Source organism: Salvelinus alpinus, chromosome 10 (assembly GCF_045679555.1).
Source record: "Salvelinus alpinus chromosome 10, SLU_Salpinus.1, whole genome shotgun sequence".
Taxonomy (NCBI): domain Eukaryota; kingdom Metazoa; phylum Chordata; class Actinopteri; order Salmoniformes; family Salmonidae; genus Salvelinus; species Salvelinus alpinus.
Window position 1 is genome coordinate 82,852,102 of NC_092095.1, and position 25,668 is coordinate 82,877,769.

The window sequence follows — 25,668 nt, forward strand, 5'->3', positions numbered from 1 at the left end:
TCAGACCATCAGACTGCTGAATAGACACCACTAGTCAGCTGTTTCTACCCCCAGACCATCAGACTGCTGAATAGACACCACTAGTCAGCTGTTTCTACCCCCAGACCATCAGACTGCTGAATAGACACCACTAGTCAGCTGTTTCTACCCCCAGACCATCAGACTGCTGAATAGACACCACAAGTCAGCTGTTTCTACCATCAGGCTGTTGAATAGACACCACTAGTCAGCTGTTTCTACCCCCAGACCATCAGACTGCTGAATAGACACCACTAGTCAGCTGTTTCTACCCCCAGACCATCAGGCTGCTGAATAGACACCACTAGTCAGCTGTTTCTACCCCCAGACCATCAGACTGCTGAATAGACACCACTAGTCAGCTGTTTCTACCCTCAGACCATCAGACTGCTGAATAGACACCACTAGTCAGCTGTTTCTACCCTCAGACCATCAGACTGCTGAATAGACACCACTAGTCAGCTGTTTCTACCCCCAGACCATCAGACTGCTGAATAGACACCACTAGTCAGCTGTTTCTACCCCCAGACCATCAGGCTGCTGAATAGACACCACTAGTCAGCTGTTTCTACCATCAGGCTGCTGAATAGACACCACTAGTCAGCTGTTTCTATCCCCAGACCATCAGGCTGCTGAATAGACACCACTAGTCAGCTGTTTCTACCATCAGACCATCAGACTGCTGAATAGACACCACTAGTCAGCTGTTTCTACCCCCAGACCATCCGACTGCTGAATAGACACCACTAGTCAGCTGTTTCTACCCTCAGACCATCAGACTGCTGAATAGACACCACTAGTCAGCTGTTTCTACCCCCAGACCATCAGGCTGCTGAATAGACACCACTAGTCAGCTGTTTCTACCCCCAGACCATCAGGCTGCTGAATAGACACCACTAGTCAGCTGTTTCTACCCCCAGACCATCAGGCTGCTGAATAGACACCACTAGTCAGCTGTTTCTACCCCCAGACCATCAGACTGCTGAATAGACACCACTAGTCAGCTGTTTCTACCCCCAGACCATCAGACTGCTGAATAGACACCACTAGTCAGCTGTTTCTACCCTCAGACCATCAGACTGCTGAATAGACACCACTAGTCAGCTGTTTCTACCCCCAGACCATCAGGCTGCTGAATAGACACCACTAGTCAGCTGTTTCTACCCCCAGACCATCAGACTGCTGAATAGACACCACTAGTCAGCTGTTTCTACCCCCAGACCATCAGACTGCTGAATAGACACCACTAGTCAGCTGTTTCTACCCCCAGACCATCAGACTGCTGAATAGACACCACTAGTCAGCTGTTTCTACCCCCAGACCATCAGACTGCTGAATAGACACCACTAGTCAGCTGTTTCTACCCCCAGACCATCAGACTGCTGAATAGACACCACTAGTCAGCTGTTTCTACCCCCAGACCATCAGACTGCTGAATAGACACCACTAGTCAGCTGTTTCTACCCTCAGACCATCAGACTGCTGAATAGACACCACTAGTCAGCTGTTTCTACCCTCAGACCATCAGACTGCTGAATAGACACCACTAGTCAGCTGTTTCTACCCCCAGACCATCAGACTGCTGAATAGACACCACTAGTCAGCTGTTTCTACCCTCAGACCATCAGACTGCTGAATAGACACCACTAGTCAGCTGTTTCTACCCTCAGACCATCAGACTGCTGAATAGACACCACTAGTCAGCTGTTTCTACCCCCAGACCATCAGACTGCTGAATAGACACCACTAGTCAGCTGTTTCTACCCCCAGACCATCAGACTGCTGAATAGACACCACTAGTCAGCTGTTTCTACCCCCAGACCATCAGACTGCTGAATAGACACCACTAGTCAGCTGTTTCTACCCTCAGACCATCAGACTGCTGAATAGACACCACTAGTCAGCTGTTTCTACCCCCAGACCATCAGACTGCTGAATAGACACCACTAGTCAGCTGTTTCTACCCCCAGACCATCAGACTGCTGAATAGACACCACTAGTCAGCTGTTTCTACCCCCAGACCATCAGACTGCTGAATAGACACCACTAGTCAGCTGTTTCTACCCCCAGACCACCAGACTGCTGAATAGACACCACTAGTCAGCTGTTTCTACCCTCAGACCATCAGACTGCTGAATAGACACCACTAGTCTGCTGTTTCTACCCCCAGACCATCAGGCTGCTGAATAGACACCACTAGTCTGCTGTTTCTACCCCCAGACCATCAGGCTGCTGAATAGACACCACTAGTCAGCTGTTTCTACCCCCAGACCATCAGACTGTTGAATAGACACCACTAGTCAGCTGTTTCTACCCTCAGACCATCAGACTGCTGAATAGACACCACTAGTCAGCTGTTTCTACCCCCAGACCATCAGACTGCTGAATAGACACCACTAGTCAGCTGTTTCTACCATCAGACCATCAGACTGCTGAATAGACACCACTAGTCAGCTGTTTCTACCCCCAGACCATCAGACTGCTGAATAGACACCACTAGTCAGCTGTTTCTACCCCCAGACCATCAGGCTGCTGAATAGACACCACTAGTCAGCTGTTTCTACCCCCAGACCATCAGACTGCTGAATAGACACCACTAGTCAGCTGTTTCTACCACCAGACCATCAGACTGCTGAATAGACACCACTAGTCAGCTGTTTCTACCCCCAGACCATCAGACTGCTGAATAGACACCACTAGTCAGCTACCCCCCATTGTTTAATTACCATTTTCATTATTTTATTTCACTAGTCCTGCATGTTGAAGCTTGAAGTCTAATAATTTCACTGAACCCTGCAGTCACAACCCGGTACATGTGACTATTATTAAACACTATGAATCTCAGTTTGGGTATTTCCTAAAGTTACGTTACCCATTACAATTAGAAAGTAGCCTTCCGAACACTGGAATGGGCCCTGGTCTAAAGTAGTGCACTATATAGGGCTCTGGTCTAAAGTAGTGCACTATACAGGGCTCTGGTCTAAAGTAGTGTACTATATGGGGCTCTGGTCTAAAGTAGTGGACTATATGGGGCTCTGGTCTAAAGTAGTGCACTACACAGGGCCCTGGTCTAAAGTAGTGGACTATCTAGGGCTCTGGTCTAAAGTAGTGTACTACATGGGGATCTGGTCTAAAGTAGTGCACTACACAGGGCCCTGGTCTAAAGTAGTGCACTATACCGGGCTCTGGTCTAAAGTAGTGGACTATATGGGCCTCTGGTCTAAAGTAGTGCACTACACAGGGCCCTGGTCTAAAGTAGTGTACTATATGGGGCTCTGGTCTAAAGTAGTGCACTACACAGGGCCCTGGTCTAAAGTAGTGCACTATACCGGGCTCTGGTCTAAAGTAGTGGACTATATGGGGCTCTGGTCTAAAGTAGTGCACTACACACGGCCCTGGTCTAAAGTAGTGGACTATATGGGGCTCTGGTCTAAAGTAGTGCACTACACACGGCCCTGGTCTAAAGTAGTGGACTATCTAGGGCTCTGGTCTAAAGTAGTGTACTACATGGGGATCTGGTCTAAAGTAGTGGACTATATGGGGCTCTGGTCTAATGTAGTGCTCTATATAGGGCATAGTGTGCCATTTGAGACATCCTCAGTCTGTTCTTTTGTACTGCTAAAGCAGAAAGTGTCTCTGGGCGGTGGAGGAAACAGCCGTGGATGATCCCACACGTTATTCATCATGTAACAGCAGTAAATCCACTTCCCCAACCCCCTCACTTATTCATGTCCTCCTGCTCCGTATTAATGACCTGTTGACAGCTAGTCCTTTAAAGAAGCTGCTTTTATCCCTGTTACCATTCACTGTAGCAGCTCAACGTAGCAGCCGGCCCAGAGCAGTCTGTTACCATTCACTGTAGCAGCTCAACGTAGCAGCCGGCCCAGAGCAGTCTGTTACCATTCACTGTAGCAGCCGGCCCAGAGCAGTCTGTTACCATTCACTGTAGCAGCTCAACGTAGCAGCCGGCCCAGAGCAGTCTGTTACCATTCACTGTAGCAGCTCAACGTAGCAGCCGGCCCAGAGCAGTCTGTTACCATTCACTGTAGCAGCTCAACGTAGCAGCCGGCCCAGAGCAGTCTGTTACCATTCACTGTAGCAGCCGGCCCAGAGCAGTCTGTTACCATTCACTGTAGCAGCTCAACGTAGCAGCCGGCCCAATGCAGTCTGTTACCATTCACTGTAGCAGCCGGCCCAAAGCAGTCTGTTACCATTCACTGTAGCAGCCGGCCCAGAGCAGTCTGTTACCATTCACTGTAGCAGCCGGCCCAAAGCAGTCTGTTACCATTCACTGTAGCAGCCGGCCCAAATCAGTCTGTTACCATTCACTGTAGCAGCCGGCCCAATGCAGTCTGTTACCATTCACTGTAGCAGCCGGCCCAAAGCAGTCTGTTACCATTCACTGTAGCAGCTCAATGTAGCAGCCGGCCAAAATCAGTCTGTTACCATTCACTGTAGCAGCTCAACGTAGCAGCCGGCCCAATGCAGTCTGTTACCATTCACTGTAGCAGCCGGCCCAAAGCAGTCTGTTACCATTCACTGTAGCAGCCGGCCCAAAGCAGTCTGTTACCATTCACTGTAGCAGCCGGCCCAAAGCAGTCTGTTACCATTCACTGTAGCAGCTCAACGTAGCAGCCGGCCCAAATCAGTCTGTTACCATTCACTGTAGCAGGCCAACGTAGCAGCCGGCCCAAAGCAGTCTGTTACCATTCACTGTAGCAGCCGGCCCAAATCAGTCTGTTACCATTCACTGTAGCAGCCGGACCAAATCAGTCTGTTACCATCCACTGTAGCAGCCGGCCCAAATCAGTCTGTTACCATTCACTGTAGCAGCCATCAGGTCATCAGTTCCATTTGACAGACACATCAGGGTTCACAACTCAGTGTTTCCCCCGTCACTAGATAGGCGGGGCGTTTCCAACAACATCCCCTTTGTACCTACTGTATACAATAACAGCAATAGACTCCACCTTCTGCTATGGAGCTCAGGACACACACTGACAGACAAGAAACCCAGCTAGCTGTCTGTCTCTTACCGTCAAACTGTTGATGTCTGGACACCAAGGTGGTCCTGAGTGTTTGACTGGTGTCCTCCACCAGGTTCTCAAACTCCAGCTTGCTCTGCTGCCCCAGTTTCTCCTCCATGTCGGACGTACAACAGGTGTAGCCCTGAGGACACACACGCAGGTGTTCACCTGCGTAGAGAGAGAGACAGACAGTTAATACCTGGAGGAGAGGGACAGACAGACAGACAGGTGTTCACCTGGGTAGAGAGACAGATAGACAGACAGTTAATACCTGGAGGAGAGGGACAGACAGACAGACAGTTAATACCTTGAGGAGAGGGACAGACAGACAGACAGACATCGTTTTACGTGAAATAGACAAACAGACAGGCAGGTGTTCACCTAAAGGACAGAAAGACTCCTGAGGTAGATGGACAGACAGACAGGTGTTCACCTAAAGGACAGAAAGACTCCTGAGGTAGATGGACAGACAGACAGGTGTTCACCTAAAGGACAGAAAGACTCCTGAGGGAGATGGACAGACAGACAGGTGTTCACCTAAAGGACAGAAAGACTCCTGAGGGAGATGGACAGACAGACAGGTGTTCACCTAAGGGACAGAAAGACTCCTGAGGGAGATGGACAGACAGACAGGTGTTCACCTAAAGGACAGAAAGACTCCTGAGGGAGATGGACAGACAGACAGGTGTTCACCTAAGGGACAGAAAGACTCCTGAGGGACATGGACAGACAGACAGGTGTTCACCTAAGGGACAGAAAGACTCCTGAGGGAGATGGACAGACAGACAGGTGTTCACCTAAGGGACAGAAAGACTCCTGAGGGAGATGGACAGACAGGGAGGCTGTTATACACATCAACAGAGCGTGCTGCCACTGAGCAGGAGTCCAGTCAAGCCCCCAAAAGGCAGAGGGAGTCCAGTCAAGCCCCCAAAAGGCAGAGGGAGTCCAGTCAAGCCCCCAAAAGGCAGAGGGAGTCCAGTCAAGCCCCCAAAAGGCAGAGGGAGTCCAGTCAAGCCCCCAAAAGGCAGAGGGAGTCCAGTCAAGCCCCCAAAAGGCAGAGGGAGTCCAGTCAAGCCCCCAAAAGGCAGAAGGAGTCCAGTCAAGCCCCCAAAAGGCAGAGGGAGTCCAGTCAAGCCCCCAAAAGGCAGAAGGAGTCCAGTCAAGCCCCCAAAAGGCAGAGGGAGTCCAGTCAAGCCCCCAAAAGGCAGAGGGAGTCCAGTCAAGCCCCCAAAAGGCAGAGGGAGTCCAGTCAAGCCCCCAAAAGGCAGAAGGAGTCCAGTCAAGCCCCCAAAAGGCAGAGGGAGTCCAGTCAAGCCCCCAAAAGGCAGAGGGAGTCCAGTCAAGCCCCCAAAAGGCAGAGGGAGTCCAGTCAAGCCCCCAAAAGGCAGAAGGAGTCCAGTCAAGCCCCCAAAAGGCAGAGGGAGTCCAGTCAAGCCCTCAAAAGGCAGAGGGAGTCCAGTCAAGCCCCCAAAAGGCAGAGGGAGTCCAGTCAAGCCCCCAAAAGGCAGAGGGAGTCCAGTCAAGCCCCCAAAAGGCAGAAGGAGTCCAGTCAAGCCCCCAAAAGGCAGAAGGAGTCCAGTCAAGCCCCCAAAAGGCAGAGGGAGTCCAGTCAAGCCCCCAAAAGGCAGAGGGAGTGTTAGATCAAGCCCCCAAAAGGCAGAGGGAGTGTTAGATCAAGCCCCCAAAAGGCAGAGGGAGTCCAGTCAAGCCCCCAAAAGGCAGAGGGAGTGTTAGATCAAGCCCCCAAAAGGCAGAGGGAGTGTTAGATCAAGCCCCCAAAAGGCAGAGGGAGTGTTAGATCAAGCCCCCAAAAGGCAGAGGGAGTCCAGTCAAGCCCCCAAAAGGCAGAGGGAGTGTTAGATCAAGCCCCCAAAAGGCATAGGGAGTGTTAGATCAAGCCTCTCCTGTGATGACGAGATCCCCAGGACAGACAGGAGAGAGAGAGAGGCTGGAACAGAGAGAGAGACCAGAAGAGACGAAACAACGTGAAACCAACCAAGCCGGCTAATAATCACATTTTACATTCTAGAGAACGAAGTGGTGAATTAGTATGAGGTTAAATGGGACATTAATGTCTTCTCTGTCTCGGTGCAGAGAACTGTCTAACTCTCTGTCTCAGTGCAGAGAACTGTCTAACTCTCTGTCTCAGTGCAGAGAACTGTCTAACTCTCTGTCTCAGTGCAGAGAACTGTCTAACTCTCTGTCTCAGTGCAGAGAACTGTCTAACTCTCTGTCTCAGTGCAGAGAACTGTCTAACTCTCTGTCTCGGTGCAGAGAACTGTCTAACTCTCTGTCTCAGTGCAGAGAACTGTCTAACTCTCCGTCTCGGTGCAGAGAACTGTCTAACTCTCTGTCTCAGTGCAGAGAACTGTCTAACTCTCTGTCTCGGTGCAGAGAACTGTCTAACTCTCTGTCTCGGTGCAGAGAACTGTCTAACTCTCTGTCTCAGTGCAGAGAACTGTCTAACTCTCTGTCTCGGTGCAGAGAACTGTCTAACTCTCTGTCTCGGTGCAGAGAACTGTCTAACTCTCTGTCTCGGTGCAGAGAACTGTCTAACTCTCCGTCTCAGTGCAGAGAACTGTCTAACTCTCTGTCTCGGTGCAGAGAACTGTCTAACTCTCCGTCTCAGTGCAGAGAACTGTCTAACTCTCTGTCTCAGTGCAGAGAACTGTCTAACTCTCTGTCTCAGTGCAGAGAACTGTCTAACTCTCCGTCTCAGTGCAGAGAACTGTCTAACTCTCTGTCTCGGTGCAGAGAACTGTCTAACTCTCCGTCTCGGTGCAGAGAACTGTCTAACTCTCCGTCTCGGTGCAGAGAACTGTCTAACTCTCCGTCTCGGTGCAGAGAACTGTCTAACTCTCTGTCTCAGTGCAGAGAACTGTCTAACTCTCTGTCTCAGTGCAGAGAACTGTCTAACTCTCCGTCTCAGTGCAGAGAACTGTCTAACTCTCTGTCTCAGTGCAGAGAACTGTCTAACTCTCCGTCTCGGTGCAGAGAACTGTCTAACTCTCCGTCTCGGTGCAGAGAACTGTCTAACTCTCCGTCTCAGTGCAGAGAACTGTCTAACTCTCCGTCTCAGTGCAGAGAACTGTCTAACTCTCTGTCTCAGTGCAGAGAACTGTCTAACTCTCTGTCTCAGTGCAGAGAACTGTCTAACTCTCCGTCTCGGTGCAGAGAACTGTCTAACTCTCTGTCTCGGTGCAGAGAACTGTCTAACTCTCTGTCTCGGTGCAGAGAACTGTCTAACTCTCTGTCTCGGTGCAGAGAACTGTCTAACTCTCTGTCTCGGTGCAGAGAACTGTCTAACTCTCTGTCTCGGTGCAGAGAACTGTCTAACTCTCTGTCTCGGTGCAGAGAACTGTCTAACTCTCTGTCTCGGTGCAGAGAACTGTCTAACTCTCTGTCTCGGTGCAGAGAACTGTCTAACTCTCTGTCTCGGTGCAGAGAACTGTCTAACTCTCTGTCTCGGTGCAGAGAACTGTCTAACTCTCTGTCTCGGTGCAGAGAACTGTCTAACTCTCTGTCTCGGTGCAGAGAACTGTCTAACTCTCTGTCTCGGTGCAGAGAACTGTCTAACTCTCTGTCTCGGTGCAGAGAACTGTCTAACTCTCTGTCTCGGTGCAGAGAACTGTCTAACTCTCTGTCTCGGTGCAGAGAACTGTCTAACTCTCTGTCTCGGTGCAGAGAACTGTCTAACTCTCTGTCTCGGTGCAGAGAACTGTCTAACTCTCTGTCTCGGTGCAGAGAACTGTCTAACTCTCTGTCTCGGTGCAGAGAACTGTCTAACTCTCTGTCTCGGTGCAGAGAACTGTCTAACTCTCTGTCTCGGTGCAGAGAACTGTCTAACTCTCTGTCTCGGTGCAGAGAACTGTCTAACTCTCTGTCTCGGTGCAGAGAACTGTCTAACTCTCTGTCTCGGTGCAGAGAACTGTCTAACTCTCTGTCTCGGTGCAGAGAACTGTCTAACTCTCTGTCTCGGTGCAGAGAACTGTCTAACTCTCTGTCTCGGTGCAGAGAACTGTCTAACTCTCTGTCTCGGTGCAGAGAACTGTCTAACTCTCTGTCTCAGTGCAGAGAACTGTCTAACTCCCTGTCTCAGTGCAGAGAACTGTCTAACTCCCTGTCTCGGTGCAGAGAACTGTCTAACTCTCTGTCTCGGTGCAGAGAACTGTCTAACTCTCTGTCTCGGTGCAGAGAACTGTCTAACTCTCTGTCTCGGTGCAGAGAACTGTCTAACTCTCTGTCTCGGTGCAGAGAACTGTCGAACTCTCTGTCTCGGTGCAGAGAACTGTCGAACTCTCTGTCTCGGTGCAGAGAACTGTCGAACTCTCTGTCTCGGTGCAGAGAACTGTCTAACTCTCTGTCTCGGTGCAGAGAACTGTCTAACTCTCTGTCTCGGTGCAGAGAACTGTCTAACTCTCTGTCTCGGTGCAGAGAACTGTCTAACTCTCTGTCTCGGTGCAGAGAACTGTCTAACTCTCTGTCTCGGTGCAGAGAACTGTCTAACTCTCTGTCTCGGTGCAGAGAACTGTCTAACTCTCTGTCTCGGTGCAGAGAACTGTCTAACTCTCTGTCTCGGTGCAGAGAACTGTCTAACTCTCTGTCTCGGTGCAGAGAACTGTCTAACTCTCTGTCTCGGTGCAGAGAACTGTCTAACTCTCTGTCTCGGTGCAGAGAACTGTCTAACTCTCTGTCTCGGTGCAGAGAACTGTCTAACTCTCTGTCTCGGTGCAGAGAACTGTCTAACTCTCTGTCTCGGTGCAGAGAACTGTCTAACTCTCTGTCTCGGTGCAGAGAACTGTCTAACTCTCTGTCTCGGTGCAGAGAACTGTCTAACTCTCTGTCTCGGTGCAGAGAACTGTCTAACTCTCTGTCTCGGTGCAGAGAACTGTCTAACTCTCTGTCTCGGTGCAGAGAACTGTCTAACTCTCTGTCTCGGTGCAGAGAACTGTCTAACTCCCTGTCTCGGTGCAGAGAACTGTCTAACTCTCTGTCTCGGTGCAGAGAACTGTCTAACTCTCTGTCTCGGTGCAGAGAACTGTCTAACTCTCTGTCTCAGTGCAGAGAACTGTCTAACTCTCTGTCTCAGTGCAGAGAACTGTCTAACTCTCTGTCTCAGTGCAGAGAACTGTCTAACTCTCTGTCTCGGTGCAGAGAACTGTCTAACTCTCTGTCTCGGTGCAGAGAACTGTCTAACTCTCTGTCTCGGTGCAGAGAACTGTCTAACTCTCTGTCTCAGTGCAGAGAACTGTCTAACTCTCTGTCTCAGTGCAGAGAACTGTCTAACTCTCTGTCTCAGTGCAGAGAACTGTCTAACTCTCTGTCTCAGTGCAGAGAACTGTCTAACTCCCTGTCTCAGTGCAGAGAACTGTCTAACTCTCTGTCTCAGTGCAGAGAACTGTCTAACTCTCTGTCTCAGTGCAGAGAACTGTCTAACTCTCTGTCTCAGTTCAGAGAACTGTCTAACTCTGTCTCGGTGCAGAGAACTGTCTAACTCTCTGTCTCGGTGCAGAGAACTGTCTAACTCTCTGTCTCGGTGCAGAGAACTGTCTAACTCTCTGTCTCGGTGCAGAGAACTGTCTAACTCTCTGTCTCGGTGCAGAGAACTGTCTAACTCTCTGTCTCGGTGCAGAGAACTGTCTAACTCTCTGTCTCGGTGCAGAGAACTGTCTAACTCTCTGTCTCGGTGCAGAGAACTGTCTAACTCTCTGTCTCGGTGCAGAGAACTGTCTAACTCTCTGTCTCGGTGCAGAGAACTGTCTAACTCTCTGTCTCGGTGCAGAGAACTGTCTAACTCTCTGTCTCGGTGCAGAGAACTGTCTAACTCTCTGTCTCGGTGCAGAGAACTGTCTAACTCTCTGTCTCGGTGCAGAGAACTGTCTAACTCTCTGTCTCGGTGCAGAGAACTGTCTAACTCTCTGTCTCAGTGCAGAGAACTGTCTAACTCTCTGTCTCAGTGCAGAGAACTGTCTAACTCTCTGTCTCAGTGCAGAGAACTGTCTAACTCTCTGTCTCAGTGCAGAGAACTGTCTAACTCTCTGTCTCGGTGCAGAGAACTGTCTAACTCTCTGTCTCGGTGCAGAGAACTGTCTAACTCTCTGTCTCGGTGCAGAGAACTGTCTAACTCTCTGTCTCGGTGCAGAGAACTGTCTAACTCTCTGTCTCAGTGCAGAGAACTGTCTAACTCTCTGTCTCGGTGCAGAGAACTGTCTAACTCTCCGTCTCAGTGCAGAGAACTGTCTAACTCTCTGTCTCAGTGCAGAGAACTGTCTAACTCTCCGTCTCAGTGCAGAGAACTGTCTAACTCTCCGTCTCAGTGCAGAGAACTGTCTAACTCTCTGTCTCAGTGCAGAGAACTGTCTAACTCTCTGGACAGGGTGTTGATGTGTACTGGCACCGAATTCAGAAGAGAGGAGCCACAGTAAGTGTTCCCTGCTACGCTGCCAGCTGACTGTTAATGAAGACCGGCGACAACACTTCAGAAGAAAACACAGCCAGGTCTCTGGAGTGATGAACTGCTCTGTGGCCGACCGTGGAGACCACCACTCTCTAGACGACGCAGACACAGCGCCTCACACAGAGATACACGCACACAGTGTTACACAAGCCGACTGGGATCAACATTTCACTGTTTGTTCACGCTTGAAAGGGCTTTGCCGCATAGCCTGTGTGATGTGAGGAGAATGATCCACACAGAGTTGATTGAGTTCTTTGTTTACATATGTGATCCCTCACCACAAGGCTGTAAACAGAACAGCAGCTAACAGCTAACAGCTAACAGCTAACAGAGCAGCAGAGAAACAGAGCAGCAGCTAACAGCTAACAGAGCAGCACCTAACAGAGCAGCAGAGAAACAGAACAGCAGCTAACAGCTAACAGCTAACAGAGCAGCAGAGAAACAGAACAGCAGCTAACAGCTAACAGCTAACAGAGCAGCAGAGAAACAGAACAGCAGCTAACAGCTAACAGAGCAGCAGCTAACAGCTAACAGAGCAGCAGATCATAGCTAACAGCTAACAGAGCAGCAGAGAAACAGATCAGCAGCTAACAGCTAACAGAGCAGCAGATCAGCAGCTAACAGCTAACAGCTAACAGAGCAGCAGAGAAACAGATCAGCAGCTAACAGCTAACAGAGCAGCAGAGAAACAGAACAGCAGCTAACAGCTAACAGAGCAGCAGATCATAGCTAACAGCTAACAGAGCAGCAGATCAGCAGCTAACAGCTAACAGAGCAGCAGATCATAGCTAACAACAGAGCAGCAGAGAAACAGAACAGCAGCTAACAACTAACAGAGCAGCAGAGAAATAGAACAGCAGCTAACAGCTAACAGAGCAGCAGAGAAACAGATCAGCAGCTAACAGCTAACAGCTAACAGAGCAGCAGCTAACAGCTAACAGAGCAGCAGAGAAACAGAACAGCAGCTAAAAGCTAACAGAGAAGCAGCTAACAGCTAACAGAACAGCAGCTAACAGCTAACAGAACAGCAGCTAACAGCAAACAGAGCAGCAGATCAGCAGCTAACAGGAAATAGTCAGGGACTATTACATTAGCAGAGAGCTGATCAGAGATGGTGACATTAGCAGAGAGCTGATCAGAGATGGTGACATTAGCAGAGAGCTGATCAGAGATGGTGACATTAGCAGAGAGCTGATCAGAGATGGTGACATTAGCAGAGAGCTGATCAGAGATGGTGACATTAGCAGAGAGCTGATCAGAGATGGTGACATTAGCAGAGAGCTGATCGGAGATGGTGACATTAGCAGAGAGCTGATCGGAGATGGTGACATTAGCAGAGAGCTGATCAGAGATGGTGACATTAGCAGAGAGCTGATCAGAGATGGTGACATTAGCAGAGAGCTGATCAGAGATGGTGACATTAGCAGAGAGCTGATCAGAGATGGTGACATTAGCAGAGAGCTGATCAGAGATGGTGACATTAGCAGAGAGCTGATCAGAGATGGTGACATTAGCAGAGAGATGATCAGAGATGGTGACATTAGCAGAGAGATGATCAGAGATGGTGACATTAGCAGAGAGATGATCAGAGATGGTGACATTAGCAGAGAGATGATCAGAGATGGTGACATTAGCAGAGAGATGATCAGAGATGGTGACATTAGCAGAGAGCTGATCAGAGATGGTGACATTAGCAGAGAGTTGATCAGAGATGGTGACATTAGCAGAGAGCTGATCAGAGATGGTGACATTAGCAGAGAGCTGATCAGAGATGGTGACATTAGCAGCTAGCTGATCAGAGATGGTGACATTAGCAGAGAGCTGATCAGAGATGGTGACGAGAGCTGATCGGAGATGGTGACATTAGCAGAGAGCTGATCGGAGATGGTGACATTAGCAGAGAGCTGATCAGAGATGGTGACATTAGCAGAGAGATGATCAGAGATGGTGATATTAGCAGAGAGCTGATCGGAGATGGTGACATTAGCAGAGAGCTGATCAGAGATGGTGACATTAGCAGAGAGCTGATCAGAGATGGTGACATTAGCAGAGAGATAATCAGAGATGGTGACATTAGCAGAGAGCTGATCAGAGATGGTGACATTAGCAGAGAGCTGATCAGAGATGGTGACATTAGCAGAGAGATGATCAGAGATGGTGACATTAGCAGAGAGATATTCAGAGATGGTGACATTAGCAGAGACCTGATCAGAGATGGTGACATTAGCAGAGACCTGATCAGAGATGGTGACATTAGCAGAGAGTTGATCAGAGATGGTGACATTAGCAGAGAGCTGATCGGAGATGGTGACATTAGCAGAGAGATATTCAGAGATGGTGACATTAGCAGAGACCTGATCAGAGATGGTGACATTAGCAGAGACCTGATCGGAGATGGTGACATTAGCAGAGAGCTGATTAGAGATGGTGACATTAGCAGAGAGATGATCAGAGATGGTGACATTAGCAGAGAGATGATCAGAGATGGTGACATTAGTAGGGAGCTGATCAGAGATGGTGACATTAGCAGAGAGCTGATCAGAGATGGTGACATTAGCAGAGAGCTGATCGGAGATGGTGACATTAGCAGAGAGATATTCAGAGATGATGACATTAGCAGAGACCTGATCAGAGATGGTGACATTAGCAGAGACCTGATCGGAGATGGTGACATTAGCAGAGAGCTGATTAGAGATGGTGACATTAGCAGAGAGATGATCAGAGATGGTGACATTAGCAGAGACCTGATCAGAGATGGTGACATTAGCAGAGACCTGATCGGAGATGGTGACATTAGCAGAGAGCTGATTAGAGATGGTGACATTAGCAGAGAGATGATCAGAGATGGTGACATTAGCAGAGAGCTGATTAGAGATGGTGACATTAGCAAAGAGATGATCAGAGATGGTGACATTAGCAGAGAGATGATCAGAGATGGTGACATTAGTAGAGAGATGATCAGAGATGGTGACATTAGTAGAGAGATAATCAGAGATGGTGACATTAGCAGAGAGCTGATCAGAGATGGTGACATTAGTAGAGAGCTGATCAGAGATGGTGACATTAGTAGAGAGATGATCAGAGATGGTGACATTAGTAGAGAGATAATCAGAGATGGTGACATTAGCAGAGAGATGATCAGAGATGGTGACATTAGTAGAGAGATAATCAGAGATGGTGACATTAGCAGAGAGCTGATCAGAGATGGTGACATTAGTAGAGAGCTGATCAGAGATGGTGACATTAGTAGAGAGATGATCAGAGATGGTGACATTAGTAGAGAGATGATCGGAGATGGTGACATTAGTAGAGAGATGATCAGAGATGGTGACATTAGTAGAGAGATAATCAGAGATGGTGACATTAGCAGAGAGATGATCAGAGATGGTGACATTAGTAGAGAGATAATCAGAGATGGTGACATTAGCAGAGAGCTGATCAGAGATGGTGACATTAGTAGAGAGCTGATCAGAGATGGTGACATTAGTAGAGAGATGATCAGAGATGGTGACATTAGTAGAGAGATGATCGGAGATGGTGACATTAGTAGAGAGATGATCAGAGATGGTGACATTAGTAGAGAGATGATCAGAGATGGTGACATTAGTAGAGAGATGATCGGAGATGGTGACATTAGTAGAGAGATGATCAGAGATGGTGACATTAGCAGAGAGATAATCAGAGATGGGGAAAGACGTCTGTAATTACAGAGGGCAACTTAACGGAAGAGGAAAAGTCTTCTTCTGCTGCTGGGATTTGACGGTGAAACGTTCCGGCATCCGGGACAACCATGTTTTCTAATCAGAGTGAAGCGAGCCGTGAGAAATACCATTTATTTTACTGAGAGAGACAATCACACATTAGCCCTTTGGTCCATTCTCTGGCTGCCTCCCGAATGGTCCTCTATTCCCTTTAGGGCCTATTGGGTTCTGGTCCAACGTAGTGTACTACATAGGGTATAGTGTGTCATTGGGGATGCACCCTCTTTGTGGCCCAGATGCCTCAATGTTTCAGGATCATTATTTACATTTACATTTAAGTCATTTAGCAGACGCTCTTATCCAGAGCGACTTACAAATTGGAAAGTTCATACATATTCATCCTGGTCCCCCCGTGGGGAATGAACCCACAACCCTGGCGTTGCAAGCGCCATGCTCTACCAACTGAGCCACACGGGACTATCTCTGGGATGTGAACACCAGCTCTGAGTGGGACATAGCAGCAGTGAAATGAGCTTGGATGTGCTGACTACAAGACTGAAAACACTGCTGAACGCAGACAGAGAGACAGACAACCAGGCCTAGTGCTCAATGACTTCAATGGTCAGAGAGAGATCTGTTGTACTCCGACAGAAAGAGGAGTGAGATCTGTTGTACTCCGACAGAAAGAGGAGTGAGATCCGTTGTACTCCGACAGAAAGAGGAGTGAGATCCGTTGTACTCCGACAGAAAGAGGAGTGAGATCTGTTATACTCCGACAGAAAGAGGAGTGAGATCTGTTGTACTCCGACAGAAAGAGGAGTGAGATCTGTTGTACTCCGACAGAAAGAGGAGTGAGATCTGTTGTACTCCGACAGAAAGAGGAGTGAGATCTGTTGTACTCCGACAGAAAGAGGAGTGAGATCTGTTGTACTCCGACAGAAAGAGGAGTGAGATCTGTTGTACTCCGACAGAAATAGGAGTGAGATCTGTTGTACTCCGACAGAAAGAGGAGTGAGATCCGTTGTACTCCGACAGAAAGAGGAGTGAGATCCGTTGTACTCCGACAGAAAGAGGAGTGAGATCCGTTGTACTCCGACAGAAAGAGGAGTGAGATCCGTTATACTCCGACAGAAAGAGGAGTGAGATCTGTTGTACTCCGACAGAAAGAGGAGTGAGATCTGTTGTACTCCGACAGAAAGAGGAGTGAGATCTGTTGTACTCCGACAGAAAGAGGAGTGAGATCTGTTGTACTCCGACAGAAAGAGGAGTGAGATCTGTTGTACTCCGACAGAAAGAGGAGTGAGATCTGTTGTACTCCGACAGAAAGAAGAGTGAGATCTGTTGTACTCCGACAGAAAGAAGAGTGAGATCTGTTGTACTCCGACAGAAAGAGGAGTGAGATCCGTTGTACTCCGACAGAAAGAGGAGTGAGATCCGTTGTACTCCGACAGAAAGAGGAGTGAGATCCGTTGTACTCCGACAGAAAGAGGAGTGAGATCCGTTGTACTCCGACAGAAAGAGGAGTGAGATCCGTTGTACTCCGACAGAAAGAGGAGTGAGATCTGTTGTACTCCGACAGAAAGAGGAGTGAGATCTGTTGTACTCCGACAGAAAGAGGAGTGAGATCTGTTGTACTCCGACAGAAAGAGGAGTGAGATCTGTTGTACTCCGACAGAAAGAGGAGTGAGATCTGTTGTACTCCGACAGAAAGAGGAGTGAGATCTGTTGTACTCCGACAGAAAGAGGAGTGAGATCCGTTGTACTCCGACAGAAAGAGGAGTGAGATCCGTTGTACTCCGACAGAAAGAGGAGTGAGATCCGTTATACTCCGACAGAAAGAGGAGTGAGATCCGTTATACTCCGACAGAAAGAGGAGTGAGATCTGTTGTACTCCGACAGAAAGAGGAGTGAGATCTGTTGTACTCCGACAGAAAGAGGAGTGAGATCTGTTGTACTCCGACAGAAAGAGGAGTGAGATCCGTTGTACTCCGACAGAAAGAGGAGTGAGATCCGTTGTACTCCGACAGAAAGAGGAGTGAGATCCGTTGTACTCCGACAGAAAGAGGAGTGAGATCCGTTGTACTCCGACAGAAAGAGGAGTGAGATCCGTTGTACTCCGACAGAAAGAGGAGTGAGATCCGTTGTACTCCGACAGAAAGAGGAGTGAGATCCGTTATACTCCGACAGAAAGAGGAGTGAGATCTGTTGTACTCCGACAGAAAGAGGAGTGAGATCTGTTGTACTCCGACAGAAAGAGGAGTGAGATCTGTTGTACTCCGACAGAAAGAGGAGTGAGATCTGTTATACTCCGACAGAAAGAGGAGTGAGATCTGTTATACTCCGACAGAAAGAGGAGTGAGATCTGTTATACTCCGACAGAAAGAGGAGTGAGATCTGTTGTACTCCGACAGAAAGAGGAGTGAGATCTGTTGTACTCCGACAGAAAGAGGAGTGAGATCCGTTGTACTCCGACAGAAAGAGGAGTGAGATCCGTTGTACTCCGACAGAAAGAGGAGTGAGATCCGTTGTACTCCGACAGAAAGAGGAGTGAGATCCGTTGTACTCCGACAGAAAGAGGAGTGAGATCCGTTGTACTCCGACAGAAAGAGGAGTGAGATCCGTTATACTCCGACAGAAAGAGGAGTGAGATCTGTTGTACTCCGACAGAAAGAGGAGTGAGATCTGTTGTACTCCGACAGAAAGAGGAGTGAGATCTGTTATACTCCGACAGAAAGAGGAGTGAGATCTGTTGTACTCCGACAGAAAGAGGAGTGAGATCTGTTGTACTCCGACAGAAAGAGGAGTGAGATCTGTTGTACTCCGACAGAAAGAGGAGTGAGATCTGTTGTACTCCGACAGAAATAGGAGTGAGATCTGTTGTACTCCGACAGAAAGAGGAGTGAGATCTGTTGTACTCCGACAGAAAGAGGAGTGAGATCCGTTGTACTCCGACAGAAAGAGGAGTGAGATCCGTTGTACTCCGACAGAAAGAGGAGTGAGATCCGTTATACTCCGACAGAAAGAGGAGTGAGATCCGTTATACTCCGACAGAAAGAGGAGTGAGATCTGTTATACTCCGACAGAAAGAGGAGTGAGATCTGTTGTACTCCGACAGAAAGAGGAGTGAGATCTGTTGTACTCCGACAGAAAGAGGAGTGAGATCTGTTGTACTCCGACAGAAAGAGGAGTGAGATCTGTTGTACTCCGACAGAAAGAGGAGTGAGATCTGTTGTACTCCGACAGAAAGAGGAGTGAGATCTGTTATACTCCGACAGAAAGAGGAGTGAGATCTGTTGTACTCCGACAGAAAGAGGAGTGAGATCTGTTGTACTCCGACAGAAAGAGGAGTGAGATCTGTTGTACTCCGACAGAAAGAGGAGTGAGATCTGTTGTACTCCGACAGAAAGAGGAGTGAGATCTGTTGTACTCCGACAGAAAGAGGAGTGAGATCTGTTGTACTCCGACAGAAAGAGGAGTGAGATCTGTTGTACTCCGACAGAAAGAGGAGTGAGATCTGTTGTACTCCGACAGAAAGAGGAGTGAGATCTGTTGTACTCCGACAGAAAGAGGAGTGAGATCTGTTGTACTCCGACAGAAAGAGGAGTGAGAACTGTTGTACTCCGACAGAAAGAGGAGTGAGATCTGTTGTACTCCGACAGAAAGAGGAGTGAGATCTGTTGTACTCCGACAGAAAGAGGAGTGAGAACTGTTGTACTCCGACAGAAAGAGGAGTGAGATCTGTTGTACTCCGACAAAGAGGAGTGAGATCTGTTGTACTCCGACAGAAAGAGGAGTGAGATCTGTTGTACTCCGACAGAAAGAGGAGTGAGATCTGTTATACTCCGACAGAAAGAGGAGTGAGATCTGTTGTACTCCGACAGAAAGAGGAGTGAGATCTGTTGTACTCCGACAGAAAGAGGAGTGAGATCTGTTATACTCCGACAGAAAGAGGAGTGAGATCTGTTGTACTCCGACAGAAAGAGGAGTGAGATCTGTTGTACTCCGACAGAAAGAGGAGTGAGATCTGTTGTACTCCGACAGAAAGAGGAGTGAGATCTGTTGTACTCCGACAGAAATAGGAGTGAGATCTGTTGTACTCCGACAGAAAGAGGAGTGAGATCTGTTGTACTCCGACAGAAAGAGGAGTGAGATCCGTTGTACTCCGACAGAAAGAGGAGTGAGATCCGTTGTACTCCGACAGAAAGAGGAGTGAGATCCGTTATACTCCGACAGAAAGAGGAGTGAGATCTGTTGTACTCCGACAGAAAGAGGAGTGAGATCTGTTGTACTCCGACAGAAAGAGGAGTGAGATCTGTTGTACTCCGACAGAAAGAGGAGTGAGATCTGTTGTACTCCGACAGAAAGAGGAGTGAGATCTGTTGTACTCCGACAGAAAGAGGAGTGAGATCTGTTGTACTCCGACAGAAAGAGGAGTGAGATCTGTTGTACTCCGACAGAAAGAGGAGTGAGATCTGTTGTACTCCGACAGAAAGAGGAGTGAGATCTGTTGTACTCCGACAGAAATAGGAGTGAGATCTGTTGTACTCCGACAGAAAGAGGAGTGAGATCTGTTGTACTCCGACAGAAAGAGGAGTGAGATCTGTTGTACTCCGACAGAAAGAGGAGTGAGATCTGTTGTACTCCGACAGAAAGAGGAGTGAGAACTGTTGTACTCCGACAGAAAGAGGAGTGAGATCTGTTGTACTCCGACAAAGAGGAGTGAGATCTGTTGTACTCCGACAAAAGAGGAGTGAGATCTGTTGTACTCCGACAGAAAGAGGAGTGAGATCTGTTGTACTCCGACAGAAAGAGGAGTGAGATCTGTTGTACTCCGACAGAAAGAGGAGTGAGATCTGTTGTACTCCGACAGAAAGAGGAGTGAGATCTGTTGTACTCCGACAGAAAGCAGAATGAGATCTGTTGTACTCCGACAGAAAGAGGAGTGAGATCTGTTGTACTCCGACAGAAAGCAGAATGAGATCTTTTGTACTCCGACAGAAAGAGGAGTGAGATACGTTCCGTAACACAGCGGGAGAGTAGATCACTTAGCGTGTCTTTGATCCTACATGACTTCTCCGACTAGTAACTGACATGTTTATCCTTTAACACTTACATAGTCCTGTTCCCATGGTGATTGGGGAACACTGGCTGCCTAGATTGCGATTCCATCTTGTTGGTATATAAATATCACAACGATGAGACGATTGAGAAGGTAAACATAACAATGACTTTCCTGTTGATATCCCTGATTTGTTATTTTTCAACCTCCAAGCTGTGTCATGTTTCAGTGCTGGAGAATCATGTTGAACGGCCTGTCTGCTCGGTCATGAGTTAACAGATACGTTATTTCTCTAAACGAACAAGCTTTCCAATTAAACGGATTACCACTTCTCTGTATGGCTCTGAGGCGCGTTCTGCTGTGAACACAAGAAGAGACGCACAACAAAAAAACTGAAACTAGCAGTTTGTCTGTCTGTCTGCCGGTCTGTCTGCCTGCCTATCTGCCTGTCTGCCTGCCGGTCTGTCTGTCTGCCGGTTTGTCTGCCTGCTGGTCTGTCTGCCTGCTGGTCTGTCTGCCTGTCTGTCTGTGGCGTTACACTCCACTTCACGTTGATACGGCTATTCACTACGTTGTTAATTATGGAGGGATAATGACAGAATGATTGTACTGTGAAACAGAGCCATTTGATAATGACAGAATGATTGTACTGTGAAACAGAGCTCTTTTAAAATGGGGTTTGAATGAAACTAATTAAATGGGGAAATTATCAAATAATCAAAGCTCAGAAAAGGCAAAAATGTGTCACTTAAAGTAACCGTGAAGAAGAGGCTAGAGACAACTAGACTAATGGACATCTGGAGGAGGAGACAACTAGACTAATGGACATCTGGTAACACAATGAGGAGGAGACAACTAGACTAATGGACATCTGGTAACACAATGAGGAGGAGACAACTAGACTAATGGACATCTGGTAACACAACGAGGAGGAGTCAACTAGACTAATGGACATCTGGTAACACAATGAGGAGGAGACAACTAGACTAATGGACATCTGGTAACACAATGAGGAGGAGACAACTAGACTAATGGACATCTGGTAACACAATGAGGAGGAGACAACTAGACTAATGGACATCTGGTAACACAATGAGGAGGAGACAACTAGACTAATGGACATCTGGTAACACAATGAGGTGGAGACAACTAGACTAATGGACATCTGGTAACACAATGAGGAGGAGACAACTAGACTAATGGACATCTGGTAACACAATGAGGTGGAGACAACTAGACTAATGGACATCTGGTAACACAATGAGGAGGAGACAACTAGACTAATGGACATCTGGTAACACAATGAGGTGGAGACAACTAGACTAATGGACATCTGGTAACACAATGAGGAGGAGACAACTAGACTAATGGACATCTGGTAACACAATGAGGAGGAGACAACTAGACTAATGGACATCTGGTAACACAATGAGGAGGAGACAACTAGACTAATGGACATCTGGTAACACAATGAGGAGGAGACAACTAGACTAATGGACATCTGGTAACACAATGAGGAGGAGACAACTAGACTAATGGACATCTGGTAACACAATGAGGAGGAGACAACTAGACTAATGGACATCTGGTAACACAATGAGGAGGAGACAACTAGACTAATGGACATCTGGTAACACAATGAGGTGGAGACAACTAGACTAATGGACATCTGGTAACACAATGAGGAGGAGACAACTAGACTAATGGACATCTGGTAACACAATGAGGAGGAGACAACTAGACTAATGGACATCTGGTAACACAATGAGGAGACAACTAGACTAATGGACATCTGGTAACACAATGAGGAGGAGACAACTAGACTAATGGACATCTGGTAACACAATGAGGAGGAGACAACTAGACTAATGGACATCTGGTAACACAACGAGGAGGAGACAACTAGACTAATGGACATCTGGTAACACAACGAGGAGGAGACAACTAGACTAATGGACATCTGGTAACACAACGAGGAGGAGACAACTAGACTAATGGACATCTGGTAACACAACGAGGAGGAGACAACTAGACTAATGGACATCTGGTAACACAATGAGGAGGAGACAACTAGACTAATGGACATCTGGTAACACAATGAGGTGGAGACAACTAGACTAATGGACATCTGGTAACACAATGAGGAGGAGTCAACTAGACTAATGGACATCTGGTAACACAATGAGGAGGAGACAACTAGACTAATGGACATCTGGTAACACAATGAGGTGGAGACAACTAGACTAATGGACATCTGGTAACACAATGAGGAGACAACTAGACTAATGGACATCTGGTAACACAATGAGGAGACAACTAGACTAATGGACATCTGGTAACACAACGAGGAGGAGACAACTAGACTAATGGACATCTGGTAACACAATGAGGAGGAGACAACTAGACTAATGGACATCTGGTAACACAATGAGGAGGAGACAACTAGACTAATGGACATCTGGTAACACAATGAGGAGGAGACAACTAGACTAATGGACATCTGGTAACACAATGAGGAGGAGACAACTAGACTAATGGACATCTGGTAACACAATGAGGAGGAGACAACTAGACTAATGGACATCTGGTAACACAATGAGGAGGAGACAACTAGACTAATGGACATCTGGTAACACAATGAGGAGGAGACAACTAGACTAATGGACATCTGGTAACACAATGAGGAGGAGACAACTAGACTAATGGACATCTGGTAACACAATGAGGAGACAACTAGACTAATGGACATCTGGTAACACAATGAGGAGGAGACAACTAGACTAATGGACATCTGGTAACACAATGAGGAGACAACTAGACTAATGGACATCTGGTAACACAATGAGGAGGAGTCAACTAGACTAATGGACATCTGGTAACACAATGAGGAGACAACTAGACTAATGGACATCTGGTAACACAATGAGGAGGAGACAACTAGACTAATGGACATCTGGTAACACAATGAGGAGGAGACAACTAGACTAATGGACATCTGGAGGAGGAGACAACTAGACTAATGGACATCTGGTAACACAATGAGGAGGAGACAACTAGACTAATGGACATCTGGTAACACAATGAGGAGGAGACAACTAGACTAATGGACATCTGGTAACACAACGAGGAGACAACTAGACTAATGGACATCTGGTAACACAATGAGGAGACAACTAGACTAATGGACATCTGGTAACACAATGAGGTGGAGACAACTAGACTAATGGACATCTGGTAACACAATGAGGAGACAACTAGACTAATGGACATCTGGTAACACAACGAGGAGGAGACAACTAGACTAATGGACATCTGGTAACACAATGAGGAGGAGACAACTAGACTAATGGACATCTGGTAACACAATGAGGAGGAGACAACTAGACTAATGGACATCTGGTAACACAATGAGGTGGAGACAACTAGACTAATGGACATCTGGTAACACAATGAGGAGACAACTAGACTAATGGACATCTGGTAACACAATGAGGAGGAGACAACTAGACTAATGGACATCTGGTAACACAATGAGGAGGAGACAACTAGACTAATGGACATCTGGTAACACAATGAGGAGGAGTCAACTAGACTAATGGACATCTGGTAACACAATGAGGAGGAGACAACTAGACTAATGGACATCTGGTAACACAATGAGGAGGAGAAAACTAGACTAATGGACATCTGGTAACACAATGAGGAGACAACTAGACTAATGGACATCTGGTAACACAATGAGGAGGAGACAACTAGACTAATGGACATCTGGTAACACAATGAGGAGGAGACAACTAGACTAATGGACATCTGGTAACACAATGAGGAGGAGTCAACTAGACTAATGGACATCTGGTAACACAATGAGGAGGAGACAACTAGACTAATGGACATCTGGTAACACAATGAGGAGACAACTAGACTAATGGACATCTGGTAACACAATGAGGAGGAGACAACTAGACTAATGGACATCTGGTAACACAATGAGGAGGAGACAACTAGACTAATGGACATCTGGTAACACAATGAGGAGGAGACAACTAGACTAATGGACATCTGGTAACACAATGAGGAGGAGACAACTAGACTAATGGACATCTGGTAACACAATGAGGAGGAGACAACTAGACTAATGGACATCTGGTAACACAATGAGGAGGAGACAACTAGACTAATGGACATCTGGTAACACAACGAGGAGGAGACAACTAGACTAATGGACATCTGGTAACACAATGAGGAGGAGACAACTAGACTAATGGACATCTGGTAACACAATGAGGAGACAACTAGACTAATGGACATCTGGTAACACAATGAGGAGGAGACAACTAGACTAATGGACATCTGGTAACACAACGAGGAGGAGACAACTAGACTAATGGACATCTGGTAACACAATGAGGAGGAGACAACTAGACTAATGGACATCTGGTAACACAATGAGGAGGAGACAACTAGACTAATGGACATCTGGTAACACAACGAGGAGACAACTAGACTAATGGACATCTGGTAACACAACGAGGAGGAGTCAACTAGACTAATGGACATCTGGTAACACAACGAGGAGGAGACAACTAGACTAATGGACATCTGGTAACACAATGAGGAGGAGACAACTAGACTAATGGACATCTGGTAACACAATGAAGAGGAGACAACTAGACTAATGGACATCTGGTAACACAATGAGGAGGAGACAACTAGACTAATGGACATCTGGTAACACAATGAGGAGACAACTAGACTAATGGACATCTGGTAACACAATGAGGAGGAGACAACTAGACTAATGGACATCTGGTAACACAATGAGGAGGAGACAACTAGACTCTGGTAACTAGTCAACTAGACTAATGGACATCTGGTAACACAATGAGGAGGAGACAACTAGACTAATGGACATCTGGTAACACAATGAGGAGGAGACAACTAGACTAATGGACATCTGGTAACACAATGAGGAGGAGACAACTAGACTAATGGACATCTGGTAACACAATGAGGAGGAGACAACTAGACTAATGGACATCTGGTAACACAATGAGGAGGAGACAACTAGACTAATGGACATCTGGTAACACAATGAGGAGGAGACAACTAGACTAATGGACATCTGGTAACACAATGAGGAGGAGACAACTAGACTAATGGACATCTGGTAACACAATGAGGAGGAGACAACTAGACTAATGGACATCTGGTAACACAACGAGGAGGAGACAACTAGACTAATGGACATCTGGTAACACAATGAGGAGGAGACAACTAGACTAATGGACATCTGGTAACACAATGAGGAGGAGACAACTAGACTAATGGACATCTGGTAACACAATGAGGAGGAGACAACTAGACTAATGGACATCTGGTAACACAATGAGGAGGAGACAACTAGAC

The 25,668-nt window shown here is 47.4% G+C and overlaps 1 protein-coding gene across 1 annotated transcript in view; it reads right to left on the reverse strand.

Annotated features, from left to right (window-relative positions):
- The window catches only part of gpc6a (glypican 6a), a 441,936-nt gene that overhangs the window by 371,745 nt on the left and 44,523 nt on the right, over positions 1-25,668 (reverse strand). Inside the window, exon 2 of the mRNA XM_071331027.1 lies at positions 5,055-5,213. Coding sequence (XP_071187128.1) covers positions 5,055-5,213 — 159 coding nt within the window. The remainder of the gene's footprint in view (positions 1-5,054; positions 5,214-25,668) is intronic.